The 20,922-nt window shown below is 50.3% G+C and overlaps 1 protein-coding gene across 4 annotated transcripts in view; it reads left to right on the forward strand.

The window, feature by feature from the left end:
* The window catches only part of NDST1 (N-deacetylase and N-sulfotransferase 1), a 73,075-nt gene that overhangs the window by 24,460 nt on the left and 27,693 nt on the right, over nucleotides 1–20,922 (forward strand). For all 4 annotated transcript variants that reach the window (XM_021677464.2, XM_021677465.2, XM_012449187.3 and 1 more), the window contains exons 3-4: nucleotides 8,935–9,834; nucleotides 16,508–17,002. In XM_021677464.2, coding sequence (XP_021533139.1) covers nucleotides 9,322–9,834; nucleotides 16,508–17,002 — 1,008 coding nt within the window. In that variant the 5' untranslated portion in view covers nucleotides 8,935–9,321. The remainder of the gene's footprint in view (nucleotides 1–8,934; nucleotides 9,835–16,507; nucleotides 17,003–20,922) is intronic.

Genomic DNA, 20,922 nt, shown 5'->3' on the forward strand with positions numbered 1-20,922 from the left:
CACCTGTGCCCGTGCTGGCAGCCACTGCTACCCCCTCCCCTGCTCAAGTCCCTGCCCAAGCCGAGGTACCCATTCACATCCTTCTGAGCCTGCTGGCAGAGCTCTTTCTGCACTGACCTCCTCTCGCCCCCACCCCATGTGCATGTGGCCCAGATGCCTATGATGGTGCCATTTGAGCCTGTCGTATGCAAGTGAGTGTGGTGTATGTGTTGCCGGGGATGGGGAGGGGTATGTGGTCCACAGAGGGCATTGTCAAGAGTGACCTAGGCTGGAAATAAAATGTGGGCTGGGTGAGAATTCAGGGCTGTGGGCACCTTCCCCCATTCACTGCAGCCATATTGTACCAGAGTCATAAAACCTCGGGTTCCAGAGACCTCTAGAAACTCTTGTGGGAAGGTCACGGTCACCACAGTATTTTCCGTGCCTCATGCCATGCTTGGCACCTAATGGAGCTCAATAAATACAGGATGAGGAAACAGGTCGTTTGCTTGTTCTGGATTCCCAGAGAGATTTCATACCTCCTTCCTGGAGCCCATTCTCTTGCTCCTTCCCTCTGGCGTCAGCCTGGCCTCCCTTCTCTCTTTCTCGATTCACTATTAATTTGATATGTGGCCTTGGGCCAGTTCCTTCCTGAGCCTCACTTTCCAAATCTGTTACTGAGTAATCATTTTATTAGCTTATATTACTATGTGCCAGGCACTGAGCTCAGTGTTTTATATGCATCATCTCTTTGTCTTGGCAGATGCCCTGCAAGATAGATAAGTAGTATAAACCCCATTTTAGAGTTAGTGAAACTGAGGCTCAGAGAGGTTGAGGGATTTGCTCAAAGGTCATAAGGCTGGTAAATAATGGAGCCAACAGGCCAGGCATGGTTATCCCAGCACTTTGGGAGGTCGAGGTGGGAGGATCACCTGAGGTCAAGAGTTTGAGACCAGCCATGCCAACATGGCAAAACCCTGTCTCTACTAAAAATACGAAAATTAGCCAGGTGTGGTGGTGCATGCCTGTAATCCCAGCTACTCGGGAGGCTGAGGCAGGAGAATCGATTGAACCTGGGAGGTGGAGGTTGCAATGAGCCAAGATCGTGCCATTGCATTCCAACCTGGACAACAGAGCAAGACTTCACCTCAAAAAAAATATATATATATATGTTTATGTGTATGTATATATATGATGGAGCCAACATTCAAGCCCCAGCTGGGCGCAGTGTCTTATACCTGTAATCCCAGCACTTTGGGAAGCTGAGGTGGGATAATTGCTTGAGCCAGGAGTTCAAGACCAGTCTAGGCAATGTAGAGAGACCTCGTCTTTAATAAAAAATTAACTGGGCATGGTGGTGCACGTCTGTAGCCCTAGCTACTTGGGAGGCTGAGGTGGAGGATCACTTGAGCCTGGGAAGTTGAGGCTGCAGTAAGCTGTGATTGTGCCCCTGCATTACAGCCTGGGCAACAGAGAAAGACCCTGTCTTAAAAAATGAAAATATGCTGGGCACAGTGGCTCACATCTATCATCACAGCACTTTGGGAGGCTGAGGCAGGTGGATCACTTGAGGTCAGAAGTTCAAAATCAGCCTGGGCAACATGGTGAAACCCTGTCTCTACTAAAAATATAAAAATTAACTGGGTGTGGTGGTGGGCACCTGTAATCCCAGGTACTCGGAGGCTGAGGCTGGAGAATTGCCTGAAGCCTGAACCCAGGAGGCAGATGCTGCAGTGAGCCTGGGCAACAGAGCAAAATTCTTAAAAAAAAAAAAAAAAAAAGAAAAAAGAAAAGATTCAAAGATTCAAGCCCAGGCAGGCTAGCTCCAGTCTGGGCCTTTAATTGCTATACTCGCTGTCGCTGCTAGACTGAAATAGAAGATGTGCACAGCTCTTCTCAGGAGGCCTGCTGGCGCACAGTAGGGACTGTGTACATGTGAGTCAGGTTATAGGTCATAATTCACCATGAAAGGCACGGCTTGCTCAGTCTCCATACCTGCTCTTACGGAGCTCTTGGTCTCATTCTGGGAGCCCATCCATTCTTCTCAGGCCCAATCTGGACCCCTTTCCCTGGCCCCAGTCTCTGGACAGCTTTCTCCTATAAGAAGGCCCTTGTACCTCTGCGCCTTTTCTTTTAAGGGTCTTGGGGAGTATTTTCATGTGGGGATGTTAGATAGAGAGTGACTTCAACTCCAGAGCAGTGGCCACGGTTACCGTGGTATTTCCCGAAAGTGCCGCGTTGCCATGGCGTCTCCATGACAACCAGAGCATCTCATTCATTATCCCCAGCACCTTGGCAGGAAAAGCTGGGACTAGGACTAGGAGAGTGCAGTGGGAGCCCAGCTGAGGGCTGTGGGCCACTGGCCCTGCCTACCCCAAGCCAAGGTTCTTTTGCAGGCTCTGAAGTTATCTCCCTCCCATGGGGTCTGGGTTCACATTTCAGCTCTGCTACTGACTAGTTGTGTGATGTGGGGCAAGTGACTTAACCTCTTTGAGTCTCATTTTATTCAACTGTTAATGTGGATAACAATATTAGTTGTAAGGATTAAATGAAATAAGGTATAAAAAATGCTGGCCAGGTGTGGTGGCTTACACCTATAATCCCAGAACTTTGGGGAGCCAAGGCGGGTGGATCATCTGAGGTCAAGAGTTCAAGACCAGCCTGGCCAAGATGGCAAAACTCCATCTCTACAAAAATTAGCTGGGCATGATGGTGGGTGCCTGTAATCCCAGCTATGTGGGAGGCTGAGGTGGGAGAATTGCTTGAACCTGGGAGGTGGAGGTTGCAGTGAGCCAAGATTGTGCCATTGCACTCCAGCCTGGGTGACAGAGTGAGACTCCATCTCAAAAAAAAAAAAAAAGGAAGGTGCGGTGGGTCACACTTGTAATCCCAGCACTTTGGGAGGCCGCGGTGGGTGGATACCTGAGGTCAGGGGTTTGAGACCAGCCTGGCCACACATGGTAAAACCCTGTCTCTACTAAAAATAAAAAATTAGCCAGGTGTGGTGGCACGCGCCTATAGTCCCACCTTCTAGGGAGGCTGAGGCAAGAGAATCACTTGAACCCAGGAGGAGGAGGTTGCAGTGAGCTGAGATTGCACCAGTGCACTCCAGCCTGGGCGACAGAGTGAGACTCTGTCTCAAAAAAAAAAAAAAGTGCTTAGCACAGTGCTAGGCTCATAGTATATGCTGAAGGTATGGTGTCAGCATTCATAATGACAATTATAATGTCGTAGGTGTTATTTTTATTGTAGAAACCCCTGGGTTTCATGGAGGAATGAAAGGCCAAATGCAAAGTCAGGAAGGAAACCCGTATGAGTCAAGATTTGGTGGTTTCAATGTGACTGTGGCAAGTCACTTCACCTTGAAGTCTTTGTCTCCTATCTGTAAATTGGAGATAATAACAGCTGCTCATTCATTTATATCCCGAGTATTCAATAAGGATCTGACTCTGGGAAAAGTGGGAGATTCCACAATGAATCAGACTTGGTTCCTGTCCTTGAGTGGCACCCGGGCATGGGGGGAGGAGGAAGAAAGGACACTGTTTTGTGCCAAGGACCTCTGTGTGCTGGTTGTCATCAAGGGCCTGTGCAGAGGTCAGTAAGCCCTGGTCCTGCCCCACAGATCTGCAGGCTACAGGATGTAGAGCCACGTATAGGAATGCCCCCCGTTTACTCTGCACAGACCATATGCTCAGGTGCACCTAGGGGCTGGGCAGGAAGCCAAATGGGGGGAGAAGGTTGGCTCTGAGACTGTACAGAGAGGCTGATGGTGTTAACTGCAGGACACACGGCCCGTTTGAGGATGGCACTCTAAATGCCTAAGCTGATGGTGGCCAGTGAGGATGTGTGCCCAGTGTCACCAGAACGTGCCCTCTTTAGAGAAAAGTTAGAAGTTCTGATTTTTATGTAAAATCTCCTGATTTAAAAATGTTGCTAACTAATCCTAAATTAAAGAAAAATGCCATGCAAGCCAAAGAGCACAATCTGCATTTCGTTTGGGCTCCAGGGTCCTGGTTTTCAGCCTCTGTACCATGGAGCAGGATGATGCGGGAGCCTGAGGAATGAGACTTAGGAGTGGGAGAGGGGGCAGTAGTTGGAGATGACTTCAGAGGGGTGATGACTTTGGAACTGAGATCTTGAAAGATGAGTAAGTGTCCCAAGGGATCGGGAAGGCATTCCAGGCAAGGGGAATTTCATCAGCAAAGGCCTCGACGTTTGCCCGAGATTGGTGACTGGCTGGGAGAGGCTGGAATTTAGGGGAAACTGCTGGTGATATTTGCAAGGACCAGCAGGCCCAGGGTGGTAGGGGCCATTAAGGTCTCAGCCCCAGCTGTCCTTGAGGCCTTGGTGGCTCCAGGGGGATTAGAAGCCCCTTAGTTCTTTACCCCTTGAGCCACGGGAGCTCTGGAGTGCAGGCGGGAGAGGAGGGCCTTGGGTGGTGGGCGGCAGCCTCTGAGTGGGTTGCAGAGGGGCTTGTGCTGGAAGCCCCTTTTGCTAGCAGGCTGAGTGGCCAGCGCTTTGCTACAAAGCAACTGGCTTCCCCTCGCTCACTCCCGCCTCAGGGTATTGGGCCTTCTCTGAGGACAAGGGCTACCTTGCTCTCTCTCTGGCATGGGTTTTGCCATGGCCTTATGTTTAGCTTCCTGGCTTCTATCCAGGCAGCCAGCCAGCTCCCAGAAAGGGCCATAGCCTCCAAAGTTAGGGCTTCTTTTCAGCCATGTGTGAGGGGAGGACAGCAGCCCTGGCTGCCTGGCTCTCCGTGTAATAAGTGTGCCTCGTGCCCTCTGTGAAATGAGCTGCCCTCCCCTGCCTGAGCCTTAGGGCTGTCAGAGACTCTCAAGAGAGGGATGAGCTTGAGAGTGCTTCGTGAGCTAAACTGTGATCCACATCGTGAGGGATTGTCGAAAGTGTGTTAAATAAGCAACAGGGGTGCGTGATAACAGCAGCTGTGTGCCAGACATGGTTCTGAGCATCTTATGTATCAACTTATTTAATGTTTACAACCTTGGGCAGTAGGTAGAATTTCTGTTTTACATGCTTGGAAACTGAGGCACTGAGAAGTTAAATAACTTGCCCAAGATTACACAGCTACTAGGTGGTAGAGCTTGGGTTTGAACCAAAGCCACTTGGCTTTAGTCTGCACATGTAACCAGTAGGCACCATTAATCTAGGCCCTTCGGCCTGTGGATGGGTGGCGAGGAGGCTTTGAACTCTTTGATATCGTTATGACATTTTCTTTTTTTTGAGATGGAGTCTTGCTCTATTGCCCAGGCTGGAGTATAGTGGCGCCGTGGCGCCTCACTGCAGCTTCTGCCTCCCAGGTTCAAGTGATCCACCCACCTCAGCCTCCCAAAGTGCTGGGATTACAGGTGTGAGCCATCAACACCATTATGACATTGTGTGTGTATGACTTTATTGTTAAGAATTTTCGTTTTAGATTCACAGCAAAATCGAAAGGAAGGTACAAAGATTTCCCATATGCTCTCTTCCCCTGCACATATACACAGCTTCTCCCATTATCAGCATCCCCCACCAGAGTGGTACTTTTTTTTTTTTGAGATGGGGTCATGCTCTGTCATTCAGGCTGGAATGCAGTGGCGCAGTCATGGCCCACTGTAGCCTTGACCTCATGGGCCCAAGTGATCCTCCTGCCTCAGCCTCCTGAGTAGTGGTGACTGCAGGCACATGCCCTGATACCTGGCTCTTTTTTTTTTTCTTGTAGAGAAGGGGATCTTGCTATATTGCCCAGCTGGTCTTCAGCTCCTGGCCTCAAGTGATCCGCCTGCCTCGACCTCCCAAGGTCAAGGGACTACAGGTGTGAGCCACTGTGCCTGACCCACAGTGGTAAATTTGTTGCAACAGATGACCCTGTATTGCCACATCGTTATTGCCCAGAGTCCATAGTTTAGGGTTCACTCCTGGTGTTGTACATTCTGTGGTTTGGACAAATATATAATGACTTGTATCCACCATCGTCATCTCATACACAGTAGTTTCACTGCCAGAAAAATTCTCTTTGCTCCGCTGATTCATACTCTCAACCCCCAACCTCTGGCAACCATGTGCATTTTTAAAATGTGCATATTTTTTATGTCTGAAAAATGTCAGATTCCCACAGGGGTTCATGACTGCCACATTCCGGAGACTCTGGGCTGCATCATTCACACTCTGAAAGGTTGTTAATCTGATAGAGGGTCACTGACCGCAGTGCTCAGGCCTGCGAGGAGTGGCTGGCAGCTGCTCTCCTCCGCTTCCGTGGGGTTGGGTGGCCAATGTGGGCAGCGCACCATCAGGGCATTGCCACCTCCTATCCACTGTGCTTCTGTCCTGGCCCTAGGCCAAGGGGTGGTGTTGGGCTGTGGCCACAGGCTGCCCTTATCAGTGGTAAATGGGACACCTGGGTACCCTGAGTGTAAACAGGACCAGTCACCCCAGCCTTCCTGGCTCTGCCCAGGACACCTGCTCCTTCTTGCCCTGCTCTCAGCTAGAGTTGCAGGGAGTCCCTGGAAAGTGCCACACATGCTCTTATCTCCAAACTGTGGCATGTACCATTCCCTCTATCCACCCCTGGCCAACCCTTACTTCTTGTTCTGGTTAGCTTAGGTATCCTCCTCCAGGAAGCCTTCCCCATCCCCTCCTTCCCACTGCCAGAGAGTTAAGGGCCCCTGAGCTCTGCCAAACACCCCTCCCATCCCCACCTGTCACACTTACCCCCTGCACCGCAGATGCCCATTTTCTTGACTGCCTCTGGTTCCTCAGGGGACTGGCACATAGTGGGCATTGAAATGTAGAATATCAGAGGTGAAGGAGCCTGCCAGAGATCACCTGCCGCAACCCCTCTCTAACATACAGGAAGCCCAGAGGGGGTCACACAGCGCATCATGGCAGAGCTGAGACCAGACCTGTTGTCCCAGTCACCTCTTCATTTCACAAACAAAAAGCAGAAATAAAGATCACCCAGAAATAATCACTGTTAATGCTTCTTTTTTTTTTTTCATTTATCACCAGTTTCTACCCTATGCACAAAAATGTTTAATAAAATTATGACCATGCATACAAACTGTTTTATAAACTTTTTTTACTTTGACAATATATATGGTAATTATATTTCTATGTCAGTACTTGTCCTTCTTCAACATAATGTAAATGTCTGCCTAGGATTTCATTGCATGCTTGTATTATAATTTTTTTTTTTTTTTTGAGATGGAGTCTCCCTCTGTCGCCCAGGCTGGAGTGCAGTGGCGTGATCTTGGCTCACTGCAACCTCTGCCTCCCAGGCTCAAGTGATTCCCCTGCCTCAGCCTCCTCAGTAGCTGGGACTACAGGTGCACGCCACCACGCCCAATTAGTTTTTGTATTTTTAGTAGAGATGGGGTTTCGCCAAGTTTCCCAGGCTGGTCTTGAACTCCTGACCTCAAACGATCCACCTACCTTGGCCTCCCAAAGTGCTGGGATTACAGGCATGAGCCACTGTGCCTGGCCGTTGTGTTTTAATTCCTAAATACAATCCCCCATTGTTTGGCATTTGCTGTTATAAGCAGCACTAGGATTTGTATTCTTGCGGAGAAGTCTTTACACACTTCTGCAGTAATACCTCTAGGATAAATTCCTGGAAGTGCAACTGTTTGGTCTGGGACATGCTGTACCCATGATGAGCACATCACATAGTCTTGGAGCTGGAAGGGATTTCAAAGATCTTCACCTCCTAGGCTGGGCCCAAGCCCTGAATCCCCCCTGGTCTCCTTAGCCCTGGCTTTTACACCTTCCTTCTAGACCTGGGCAACTCTCCTAGTTTCGAACTGCTGTGACTGATAGAAAGTTGCTCCTTGGGTTGCTGGGAAATCTCACTTCTTGTGGCTTCATTACTATTTAAGGGAGATGGAGGGCTGGCTGTGTTTGGGGTTGTTGTTTGGGATGAGGGAATTGGGGCCTTTGTGTCATGTATGTGGGTCTTCATTAACTCTTTCTAGTGAGTTGAGTGCAGGAAGCATGGCCTGGATGGGGGGAGTTCAGGGTTAGGGGGAGGCTGGAACACAGAGTTCTGACTGCCTAGGTGACAGAAGGCCCAGGGCAGGGGAGGCCTCCCCATCTACATCCTGTGGCAGGATGGTGATTCTCAGGCAGGCTGTTTGGTCACCTATTGTCCTGGGCTGCTGTTTGCACCTGTGGGTATGTACCCCAAGGATGAGAGATGCCTGGTTGCATTAGGGGCAAATATGACAGCTGCCATGTTTCTTGTGCCAAGCTCCTCAGGTACATTTACTTAACACTCAGCTACAGCCATGAGCTGCAGGGATGCTGGTGGTACAGATGAGCTCACTGATGCTTGAGAGATGTAATGGTCACCTGGGGCCCTCTCACACCGCCAAGGCACACATGCCCCACAGCCTGCTGATGATTCCTTGCTTGGCTTCATTCTGAGTCTTCATTCCTCCGAGAGAGACTCAGTCTTTTCATCCATCAGATGGGGCTGCTGGGCTCATTCAAAGAGAGCAACGGGTTAGGGAGGGAATGGAATATGGTGAGGATGCGGTATGTGGTTGTGATTTAGAACTCTACCTCTGGTTCCCAGGCTGTGCACATGCTTATCATCTCTCCTCATCCCTGTTGCTCCTGGATTTTTCTTGGCCTAGTCTTGGACTTTGGTAATGATCAAAAATAGCAACTCCCATTTGTAGATATCACATCCTAGGTACTGCTCTAAGTCATTTATAAATGTTGTTGAATTAATCCTCCCACCCCCATGAGATGGGTTCATAGTATTTATTGTCTGCCCTATTTTACAAATGGGGAAACTGAGCCTTGGCGATATTAAAGCGCTTGCTCCAAATCACGTAACCTTGGTTCGGCAGCCGTGCTTGCACCTGGGCACTCCTCGTCAGCTCCTGTGTGTCTACAGTTAGCTGAACCCTGAAGCCCACCCTCTGACGCTCCTGTTCTCTCCACTCTCCACAGCCTTAGCCCCGTGGGCCCCACGGAGTGAGCGGCATGCGGCACCGCCGGGCCTGCCCAGTGTCCTCTGGCCTGCTGCCCTGCACCCCCAGAAGGCCCTGACGCCCTGGGGCACTTCTGCTCTGCACAGGACCACGCGGGGGTTTGCCATGGTGACATAAAGGGGCGCGGAGGAAGGAAGGAGTGTGACCAGCCTGTGGACTGCGCCCCTGGCTGGGAGGAAGGACCGGGGGCCCAGATCCTCCACTCCCAGTGCCCCCCGAGGGCCTCGCTTCCTAAGTCTCTGTGAATTTGTTGCTTGGTGGACAATTCTTGTGTCTCCTCTTGTGTGGGGCCTTGGGGTAGCCAGGGCAGGCCAGGCCTCCAGTGGCCAAGGTCTCGGGGGCCAGGATGCCTGCCCTGGCATGCCTCCGGAGGCTGTGTCGGCATGTGTCCCCGCAGGCTGTCCTTTTCCTGCTGTTCATCTTCTGCCTGTTCAGCGTTTTCATCTCGGCCTACTACCTATATGGCTGGAAGCGAGGCCTGGAGCCCTCGGCGGATGCCCCCGAGCCTGACTGCGGGGACCCACCGCCCATGGCCCCCAGTCGCCTGCTGCCACTCAAGCCTGTGCAGGCAGCCACCCCTTCCCGCACGGACCCATTGGTGCTGGTCTTTGTGGAGAGCCTCTACTCACAACTGGGCCAGGAGGTGGTGGCCATCCTGGAGTCCAGCCGCTTCAAATACCGCACAGAGATTGCGCCAGGCAAGGGTGACATGCCCACGCTCACCGACAAGGGCCGCGGCCGCTTCGCCCTCATCATCTATGAGAACATCCTCAAGTACGTCAACCTGGACGCCTGGAACCGGGAGCTGCTGGACAAGTACTGTGTGGCTTACGGCGTGGGCATCATTGGCTTCTTCAAGGTACACAGGAAGCAGGGACCCTGAGCAGTTCAGAGCCCCCTCTCCAGACTCGTAGCTCAGTGCCTGACTTCTCATCTGTGAGATGAGTGTAATGGTAGCACTCGCCTCCTAGGGTTGGGAGGGTGAAATGGGCAAGTTTATGTAAAGCATTAGGAGCATGCAGTGCCTGCTGCCTGGCAAGTGCTCTGTAAGTATTAGGGGAGCCTGCTAGGGGGATCACCTGGTATGTATGAGGTCCAGCACACAGCAGGTGTTTGCCTTAAGGAGGCCACAGGGATAGGTGTGAAGTCGGAGGGCATGCTCTGCTAGGTGCCCCAAAACCTGTCAAGGCAATCTCCCCGAGGGAGGGCCTGTGCACCCATTTTTCAGATGAGCAAACTAAGCCTCCAGGGGTTAAGTTACTTATGTAAGGTTATGCAGCCTGTAAGTGGGGAAGCCGAGGTTTGAACCTAGACATAGACAGTTTGGGCTCTCTATTCTATGCTCTTTCCTCTTGGTTGTGGTGGAGTATGGCGTTAATGTACCTCCTGACCCAGACCCATTTTGCATGAGGAGAAAGAGGGGAATGAAATCCTACTGGGCAGATGGGGAGCTGCTCTGGGCTTTATGGGGCTCCCAGAATGACTGCTGGGATTGGGGTCCTTGCAGAAAGGGTGTCCCAGAGAATCTGTCCTTGGTGGAGGGAGGTTGGGAATACTGGGTGGGGGATCTAGAGGCTGTGCTCAGAGAACTCTGACCTGCAAGATGAAAGCAGACACTAGCTGGGACTCTAGTTGGATGCTTTGGGGGTGGCAGGGAATTTGTTCCTTCATTCAACAAATATTTACTGAGCACTCACAGTGTTTGCGGTTCTGTGCTAGCAGTGATCAAAGTGGATAAAGTCCCTGCTGTCATGGAGCTGGCATTTCAGTGCTGGGGGAGTGGGTCGGTGACAGGCAGTGAGTAAATAAACATCGGATGGGGCAGGTGTGGTCAGTACAAAAAGAAACAAAACAGGGAAAGGACACAGGGTAGTGGGGGTGGGAGCTTGACATTATTTTAGGAGTCATCTTTGATAAAGTGACCTGAAGTGAAGGGAGGTGCCATGTGGCTTTCTGTGCAAAGAGCCTTGCAGGAAGAAGGGACAGAAAGTGCACAAGTCCTAAAGCAGCCTCTTGCTTGGTGTGAGCCAGGAGAGGAGGAGCAGGAGATGGGTCAAAAGTGGCCCGTGTCCACTGGTGGGTGCCCATTTGTGCCAGCCCTTCCTGGTGAACTTGTACACTGGGCCCTGTCTGCTGGAGGGTTTCTCCTGGCATGTTCTTTCACACGCTAATACAGCAGGAAGCTCTGCCACTGAAAGCTCTATTGTGAGCCAAGAATTTGAAGGCCCTTAGAAGTCCTGCAGTAGAGCAGCCAGTGAGATTTGTTCTCCACTGGCTTGATCACAAAACCCTTTCTTCCACAGAGCACCCTCAGGGGAACGCTGGCCTGCTTTATGGCTTTACAATGATATCAAGTCAGACTGTCTCCATTGTCTGTTTTTCTCTTTTCTCTTGGACTCTGCACCCTTTCCTGCCATGAACTTCATTAAGTTTTATTCAGAGCCCCAGGCCTGAAAAACATCCTGACGTTTATTGAGTGCTCATTCAGTGCCATGCACCTGTCTACATGTGTTATGCAGATTCACGCACTTCACACTGATAAACCATCCTCCAAGGCAGGTGGCTAGCAGCTTGATTTAAGATAGGAGGAAACTGAGGCAAATACAGGGTAAGCAATGTGTCCAAGCCTACGCCTCTAATGACTATAGATCTGGGATTTGAACTCAGACACTCTGGCCCCAGAGGCTTTAGTCTTAACCACCGTGTGATGTGTCCAGGAGCCTCACATACCATTTATTCAGGAGAAGTGGCATCAGAGGCCACATCCAGTGCACAGAGTTCCTGCAGTCTCTGGGGACCAGACAGTGGGCTGTGGTCATTGGAAACAATTGATACAGTGGAGCTTGGGTGCTGTCTGACCCCAATTCCTTGCTCTGCAGAAGGTGAACAGGAAGCCCAGGGAGGGGTGGGGCCATGCTCAGAGTCTCACCGTGGGGCCAGTGACAATTCTAGGACTTGGTCCTCTTCCTACCCTATTGCCCAAGACAAGACCGTCCTTGGTTTTGAGCAGAGGCCTGTGGTTTTCTGCTCAAATGCATGCCCCCTGGTGGTCAAGGCACATCTTTGCACTGTTTCTGCAAACCCAGCTTCCCCGCTGTGTGTTGGGCTTGCCGAGTGGGGAGTGTTTGTGGGCTCCAGGGATCTGCAGACTCATTTTCCAGTTCCCACTGATGCCGGATTCCCAGGGCAGTGTGAGAGCAGGGACTTAAAAGTCCAGATAGGTTCAGATCTGTCTATCACTTAGAAACAGAGTGACTTTGGGCAAAACGTTCAACTCATCTGCACAGTGGGGCTAGTTACAGCTCCTGCCTCACTGGTCTGTATTGAAAACAAGACTGTGGGTGAAAAGCACTGAGCCCATTGCCTGGTACCGGAACCACTCAATAGATGGCAGCTATCATGCTTTTTCATCTCCAGGTTCAGCAAACACAGCAGTGATAGCACTGTGTCTCTCTTGTGGCCCTGACCAATCTGTGCCCCTCTGAGATCCTGGAGAGTGGGAGTAGGATCATCCTCATCTGGGTCCCCAGTTCCTGGCACTGTCATGCCTCAACCTTGAAATTCTGGGTGGCCTGGGGCTAATCACACCCTGGCAGAGGCCTGGCAAGGACTACCTGACCTCTTTCATTGAGCACTAACTGAATGTCAGACACTGAGCTCAGGGCTTTGCAGGCATTTTCATGTTGAATTCTCACAGCTATCTTGTGAAGTAGGTACTTTAGATAAGGACCTGAGTTTTAAAAAGTTAAATGGCTTATCCAGTGTGACATAGTTGAGTGTCCCTTGTCTGAAATGTTGGGGACCAGAAGTGTCTCAGATTTTGGAATGCTTGCATTCTTTTTTTGTTTGTTTTTTGAGATGGAGTCTCGCTCTGTTGCCCTGGCTGGAGTGTAATGGTGTGATCTCGGCTCATGGCAATCTCCACCTCCCGGATTCAAGTGATTCTCCTGCCTCAGCCTCCTGAGTAGCCTTACAGGCGCCCACTATTATGCTGGGTTAGTTTTTGTATTTTTAGTGGAGACATGGTTTCCCCATGTTAGTCAGGCTGGTCTCGAGCTCCTGACTTCAGGTGATCCGCCCGCCTCGGCCTCCCAAAGTGTTGGGGTTATAAGTGAGAGCCACCTTGCCTGGCCAAAATGCTTGCATTCTACTTACCAGTTGAGCATCCCTAATCTGAAAATCTGAAATCCAGAATGCTGCAATAAGCATTTCCTTTGAGCATGACCTTTGGGGGTCACATTGGTGCTCAAAAAGTTTTGGACTTTGGAGCATTTTGGATTTTCAGATGAGGGATGCTCAATCTGTGGTAAGTTGTAGAGCCAAGATCTGACGGTCAAGCTTGTTGTTCCTAACCCAGCCACAGGAGATAATATAAGACCAAACAGACTGACAGGGAGCCTGAGGCCCAGAGAGGAGATGTGGGATGCCCAAGTCCCCCATTTAATGGTGAGGTCTGTGCTCGGCCTCCACCTCTGCATTCCTGAATCAGGGCTCTTCCTCCCTCTACTGGGGGACCCCACTGGAAGATTTGGTGTCTCCAGAATGGGTACTGAGTGGTGAGGAGCAAGACGGATTTCCACTGCTATGGGGCGAGGCCTGCAGTGGGGCCAGCCTCTCGGTGCTGGGGCCCTCCATTCCCTTCCTGGCTGGTTCCTTTCATTGCCAATGGGTAGGCCATCAGTGACTTGGCTTTCTCCCTTCCTCAACGGCTGGGCAGCTGACTGAGCCGCCAGTGCCTGGCAGTCAGCTCAGGGTCGGGACTTTGAAATAGGATCCCTCAGCACCCGTGGTTCAGTGTGGCATCCCAGGCCTCAGCAGGTGATGGACAAGGCCTGAAATGTCTCCGGTCCCTACCACTTCTGTCCCAACGCAGCCCAAGTAGTTACTATCCTTGGTCAGAGCCATCTCCCCAGCTCCAGGCTGCTCATGACTCCTAAGACAGCCCTGTGCACTCAGCCTCAGCACATGAGGCTGGCTCAGGACAGGGTGGGGAGGTACTCTTGATGTTTAGAGAATCACATGCAGGCTACTTAATGTGGTTTATGAGGCCAGGACCCTGCAGAGCCTTTTTGAGAATGAAGAAGTGAGTAAAAGGCACTCTTCTGGACAATTGCAGCTCTGCAGCAGGCACAGGCTCAGCCAAGCCTTTCCCCCATCCACCCACCACTGACCTGTGCACCCCTGCGAGTGCTCCAGGAGTAGCTCAGCTCTCCTCACCCCGCCCTCAAACACACACCAGACCCCGTTTCCCCATCCAAACTCATTTTGCTTTGCCCTGCCCCATTCATTCTCCTCGCAGCAGCCACAGGGATCTTTTTAAAATGCAAATTGGACCCTGTCTTCCTAGGCTTCAGAACCCTTTGATGCAGTCTTTGAGGGCTTCTGCTGCCACTTCAAGCCTCCAGCATCCTGCAGGTCTGGCTCCGGCCTGAACTTACTGCCTCATTTCCTCCATTCCCTCTTGGTCACTGCGCTGCCTTCTTGCTATTCCTTGATCACGCCGAGGCCTGTCCTACTTCAGGGCCTTTGCACTTACTATTCTTGGCCTCTGCCTTTCCCCTTGTTGTGCTTATTTGTTCTTTATTTTTATTTTATTTTTTTTGAGATGGAGTCTCGCTCTCTCACCCAGGCTGGAGTGCAGTGGCACGATCTTGGCTCACTGCAACCTCCACCTCCCGGGTTCCAGCAATTCTCTTGCCTCAACCTCCTGAGTAGATGGGATTACAGGCACCTGCCACCACGCCTGGCTAATTTTTGTATTTTTAGTAGAGATGGGGTTTCACCATGTTGGTCAGGCTGGTCTCAAACTCCTGACCTTGTGATCTGCCTGCCTCAGCCTCCCCAAGTACTGGGATTACAGGCGTGAGCTGCCATGCCCGGCTTTTAAAAAAAATGTTAGCTCAAAAGTCCCTTTCTGAAGGAGATCTCCTCTTTCTCCAGGAGACATGAGCTTCCTTCCTCTGTGTAGCATGTGCCACACTGAAGTTTTATATTTATTCCTGTGATTTTGGTGAATGTCTCTCTTCCCTCCTTGATTTTAAGGTTCATGAGAGCAGGGGCCATGCCTTTTTTTTTTCTTACGGTATCACTGGCACTTAGAACAGTGCCTGATACAGTGAAAGTTGTGGAATGAACTGATGAAACCTTGATTGAGCATCTGTCATATGCCAGGTACTGGAAAGCTGGCTGTTCCTCTTTTATTCCTTTTAAAAATCCAGTTCTGCATTAAATTATGTGTGTTCCTGCTGGATATCAGACTGGGCACCAGGGGTCCAAAGGTAAAACATCATAGCTGCTGACCTTAAGGGGTTGCAGGCAGGTGGGAGATAGAATGCAGAAAATATAGTATTACAGCCAAGGTGAGAAATGGTGCAGCTGAGGCCTTAACATGGTCCCAGGGAGGCCAGTACAGAGAAGATGGTATATGCCTTGGGTTTTGAAGTATGAGCAGGAGTTTGTCAGGAGGAGAAGATAGAATGGAACTGTAACAGGAACAGGGACAAATTGTACTATATTGAGGGGCAGGTGGCTGGGAGGGTGAGGAAGGTCATGAAGGAGCAGGGTCTGTGAGCCTAGGGAAGAGGGAACTGGGGCATTGTCTTCAGACTTCCAGGGAGCTGGGAAGCTGCGTGCCTTGAGAGAAGGGAGGCAGAGACTTCATCACTGACAGCAATGACTGGGCAGGCACCAAAGCTGGATTCCCGTGAGGGAGTGGCCTCCAGGGTGCTAGGGGTATATGGAGCGCCCCCGGCAGAAACCCCCTCTTTCAGCGTCTGCATTGTCATCCATGTAAGATGTCTGAAGAAAAGGTTGTGTAGCCAGAGCCAGTTTGGAAACCCCAGGCAACCATGCCTGGTGGTGAGGTGTGTGGGTGCCAGGGCTAGACCTCTTGGCAGTGATTCATAGCTCCTCCCAACCACTGTGCTACTGAGGGCAGCATGCCCCTCTAAGCCTCAGTTTTCACACCTGTGAAGTGGGGTAACCAGGCTGATATGAGGACTGAATGAGCAGCTTCTGATCATGTCACAGGCCCTGTTCTGAGCACTTTGCCAGTATTGATACTGATCATCCTCTACCACCACTAGAGTTACTTGCTGTTCTTAGCCACATTTTACAGCAGAGGAAACTGAGGCACAGAGAGGTGATAAAACTTGCCAAAAGTCAGGCAGTCTAGCAGGATTCAGGTTCTCAACTGCTAGATTTTCCTCTGTGTGGTTTAGCCTCTTAGGCCTCTGTCTCCTCATGTATAAAATGGGTATGAGAGCAGTGCCTCCATCGTGGTGTCACTGGAGGATTATCAGCATTCCTGTCTTCGAAGTGCACGGCACCTAGTGCCTGGCTTTGGTAAGTGAGTCCTGTGTGTTTGTGAGTATATTATTTTACAGGGTGGGGCGCAGGGCCAGGGTGGTGAGCCTGCCATGAATGTTCGTGAATATTGATACCACCGTTGTGGTCCACATGTGAGAGCCTGTGTCCCTCGGGGCTCTGGATGTGACAGTTCTATTCCCCCTCCTTCCCCACCTTGACTGCAGGCCAATGAGAACAGCCTGCTGAGCGCACAGCTCAAGGGCTTCCCCCTGTTCCTGCACTCAAACCTGGGCCTGAAGGGCTGCAGCATCAACCCCAAGTCCCCACTGCTCTACGTGACACGGCCTAGCGAGGTGGAGAAGGGTGTGCTGCCCGGCGAGGACTGGACCGTGTTCCAGTCGAACCACTCGACCTATGAGCCTGTGCTGCTGGCCAAGACGCGCTCATCTGAGTCCATCCCGCACCTGGGCGCGGACGCTGGCCTGCACGCCGCACTGCACGCCACTGTGGTCCAGGACCTGGGCCTGCACGACGGCATCCAGCGCGTGCTGTTTGGCAACAACCTGAACTTCTGGCTGCACAAGCTCGTCTTCGTGGACGCCGTGGCCTTCCTCACTGGGAAGCGCCTCTCCCTGCCGTTGGACCGCTACATCCTGGTGGACATTGACGACATCTTTGTGGGCAAGGAGGGCACACGCATGAAGGTGGAGGACGTGAAGGTATGGCCGGGGGTGCCAGACCGAGCAAGGGGCAAGGCAGGCGGGGGCTGGCAAGCGTCCCCCTTCAGGTGCCCCATCGTGAGTGTGCCCTGTCTGCGTCTCCCCCGTGCCAGGAATTGCTTAAAAGACAATCCCACTCTGCTTCCTACCCTGCCTTGGTTTTTATTAATTGTCTTATTAGAAGCAAGTATCTTTTAAAACTTTATTGAAGTATTGGCCAGGCATGGTGGCTCATGCCTGTAATGCCAGCACTTTGGGAGGCCAAGGCGGGCAGATCACTTAAGGTCAGGAGTTTGAGACCAGCTTGGCCAACATGGCAAAACCCCATCTCTACTAAAAATACAAAAAAAGCTGGGTACGGTGACTCATGCCTGTAATCCCAGCACTTTGGGAGGTTGAGGTGGGCAGATCACGAGGTCAGGAGTTCCAGACCAGCCTGACTAACATGATGAAATCCTATTTCTACTAAAAATACAAAAATGAGCTGGGCATGGTGGTGCGCTCCAGTAGTCCCAACTACTTGGGAGGCTGAGGCAGGAGAATCACTTGAACCTGGGCGGTGGAGGTTGCAGTGAGCCAGATTGTGCCACTGCACTCCAGCCTGGGCGACAAGAGCAAGACTCTGTCTCAAAAAAAAAAAGGGAGAGATTAATTTCCATTTGCCTTTCTTTTTGTGTAGTCTGCAAAAAGAATTAAAAAATAGAAAAAAATATTAGCCAGGTGTGGTGGTGCATGCTTGTCATCCCAGCTACACAAGAGGCTGAGTCAGGAGAATCACTTGAACCTGGGAGGTGGAGGTTGCAGTGGGCCAAGATTGTGCCACTGTACTCCAGCCTGGGTGACAGAGTGAGACTATCTCAAAAATATTTAAAAAATAAAAGTTTGTTGTATTGAAGTATTGAATATAGAGAAATTTTGCATCTGAAGCTGGGAGTTTAAGTTCATATGGTATCTGTGGAAGAGGACATCCAGACAAAGATGGGAGCTGTGCAGTGCTGTTTATCCGCCTTTAATTTAAATATGATGTTTAACTCTTAAAAATGTTTATGTTAATGTCAAAGCGCCTACAAAACTCTTAAAATAAGGATGAGATCTTGAGTCATGCATGAGGCAGATTTTAACTGAGGTGTAAGTAGACAGTGGAATACATGTGTTTAATTCAAAAAAGCTTGCTGGGTGGGTGTGGTGGCTTGTGCTTGTAATCCTAGCACTTTGAGAGGCCAAGGCAGGAGAATTGCTTGAGCCCAGGAGTTTCAGACCAGCTTGAGCAACACAGGGAGACCTCATCTCTACACAAAATAAAACATTAGCTGAATGTGGTGGTGCAAACCTGTAGTCCTAGCTGCCTGGGAGGCTGAGGCAGGAGGATTGCTTGAGCTTGGAAGGTTGAGGCTGCAGTGAGCCATGATTGTGCCATGGCATTCTGGCCTGGGCCACAGAGCAAGACCCTGTTTCAAAAAAAAAAAAAAGTGTTTACTAAACAAAACTATGTAAAAGCACTTTGCAGACCTTAAGATTTTACACACATGTGAACTGTCACAGTGACAAAGAGCCTACAAATTAAAACCATTAAACAATCTTTAAAATACAGTTTTTATCTACTCACTATTTTACTTAAACTTATTTGCAAAGGAGATGGCATCCTAGTGTAAATGGGAAATTAGGATCAGTTGCCATAAATAGAGGGCAACCATAACAATAAATCCAATGAAAACAAAACAAGGGGATTACATTCTAGAGACATTCTTCTGTCTGCTCACAGCCTGTCCTCTCTTACAGGAGATTAGCAAGTGTTAGAAACGTATTAGCACCAAACCCAGGCTTGTCTTTGATGTTAGCAGAAGGCTTTAAAAAGAGACTTGTAAGAGGAATACTTTTCTGAGTAATTCCGAAATCACTGGTAAGGTTTGGTCCTGGGGCCTGGAAGGAGGACCCTCGTGGTGTTCATCCCGCTGCCTTGGTGAGGAGTGAACTCTGAACCTTACACCTCCAGAGAAGAGCAGAATGGATGGCACCGCGGAGCAGGCACTGTCTGGGGAGCTAAGACCTAATTTGAATTGAGTCCTAATTTGACCCTAATGGACTAGGTGACTTGGGCAGGTCCCCTCCCATGCCTGAACCTCAGCTATAAAATAATGAGATGGGGTGGATGGGAGGATTTCAGGCTATTTCCTGGCACCCCAGGGGTCTCCCATAGGTGCCTGGATAGCTGGGGTGGGAGTGAGGGGTGTTTTGGTGCCAGGCTCAGCCCTGCAGGCTCCCGTCTCAGTTGTACCAGCAGTGCTGCTTTGGCTGCTTTTACACATTGTGTTTCCTCCTGAAATTTCATTCTCTTGAAGGCTCTCTCGTGTAAAGAACTTTTAGCCTTCCAGTCTTAAGTCTTCATGCAGTGCCATCAGCTGCCTCTAGCAAAGCAGATTGTTCTGTGTTCTACTTGAGGTGTTCTTCCAGTGACCCATGCTCATTTTCTCCTGCAGGAGCCTAGGTTCTTGCTGCCTGTCCAGTGAGTTCTGGTGAGACTGTGGTCCAGGGTCAGATTGAGCTTGAGATCAGGCTCCTGTGCTTACTGTCCCTATAAACCCTGAATTGCTCTCTCTCATTTATTTTCCATATGTATGTGTGTGTGTGTATGTGTGTATATATATACACACTTTTTTTTTTTTTTTTTTTTTGAGATAGAGTCTCACTCTGCCACCCAGACTGGAGTGCAGTGGTGGGATGACAGTTCACTCAAGCTATCCTGAGCACAAGCGATCCTCCCACCTCAGCCTCCTGGGTAGCTGAGATCACAGGCACATGCCACCACACCCAACTAGTTTTTTGTAAAGGCCAGGTTTCACTGTGTTGCCCAGGCTGATCTGGAACTCCTGGAGTCAAGCTCTGTGCCCACCTTGGCCTCCCAAAGTGCTGGGTTTACAAGCGTGAGGCACCGTGCCTGGCCCTGTTTTTTCTATTTTTAAAGTGAGAGGAATGATAGCACTTTGAAGCCATTTCTGTAGAACAATACAAATGGAGAAATAGAATACAAATCAAAAATACAAGTAGAGGCACCCTCTTGCACGCACTCAGCTCAATTCAGATTGCAAAGTGCTTCTCCAGCCACAATCCTACTTGCCTTAAACATTTTTGTGAGTCAGAAAGGGCAGAGTTTTTTTGTTTTTTTTATTCTTTAATCCCAAGCACAGCCTACAACAGAGCCCTTCTTTCAGAGACATGAATGTCGCCTCGTTAGCTTGTACAGTACTGGCTGTACAGCACAATTTAAATAAAACCACAGCAGCTGCCTCTTCAGGGCTTGGTGAATCCCTGTGCTCAGCTCTCACTGGGCATTACTTCATTGGGTCCTTACAGCAGCCCTGTGAGGTGGGTATTGTTCTAAGTCCCATTTTACAGAGGTGGGCACTGAGGCTCAGGGAGCTGAGGTAACTTGCCCAAGGCCACACAGCTGGAGTGTGCATGTCCACCAGGCAGTGCACAACCCTGGTAAGATGCTGGTGGTGATGCTATTGCCTGGGGAGGGCCAGGACTTTTAGTTTGCAAAGCGCTGGCTCTTACAGGTTTCTGAGTGGCTTAGTGGATCATGCATCCTAACCCCAGAGTACACCTGTATGTTTGTTTCATAAGTGTCTGTCCCTTCATTGACTTGCAAAGTACTGAGTACGTGGGGCATGGGAAGATTGCATTGCTGGGCACACAGAGTCCCATCCTCGGAAAGGTCATGGCCCTGTAATATCAGCCTTGCATTTCAGCAGCAAGGAGAAATCCTCCACGTTTGGAGGAAGACACAGGCTCACAGTGACGGTGACCACAAACGTATCGTTGGCCACCATTTTTCATCACTTACCAAATGTCAGGCAGTTTTACATACAATATCTTTTTTATAATTATTTGATTTTTTTAGAGGAGGGTCTTACAGTTGG

The sequence above is a fragment of the Aotus nancymaae genome, unplaced genomic scaffold (genome assembly GCF_030222135.1).
Source record: "Aotus nancymaae isolate 86718 unplaced genomic scaffold, 86718_ANA_hifiasm-v0.15.2.pri h1tg000064l_1, whole genome shotgun sequence".
NCBI classification, from domain to species: domain Eukaryota; kingdom Metazoa; phylum Chordata; class Mammalia; order Primates; family Aotidae; genus Aotus; species Aotus nancymaae.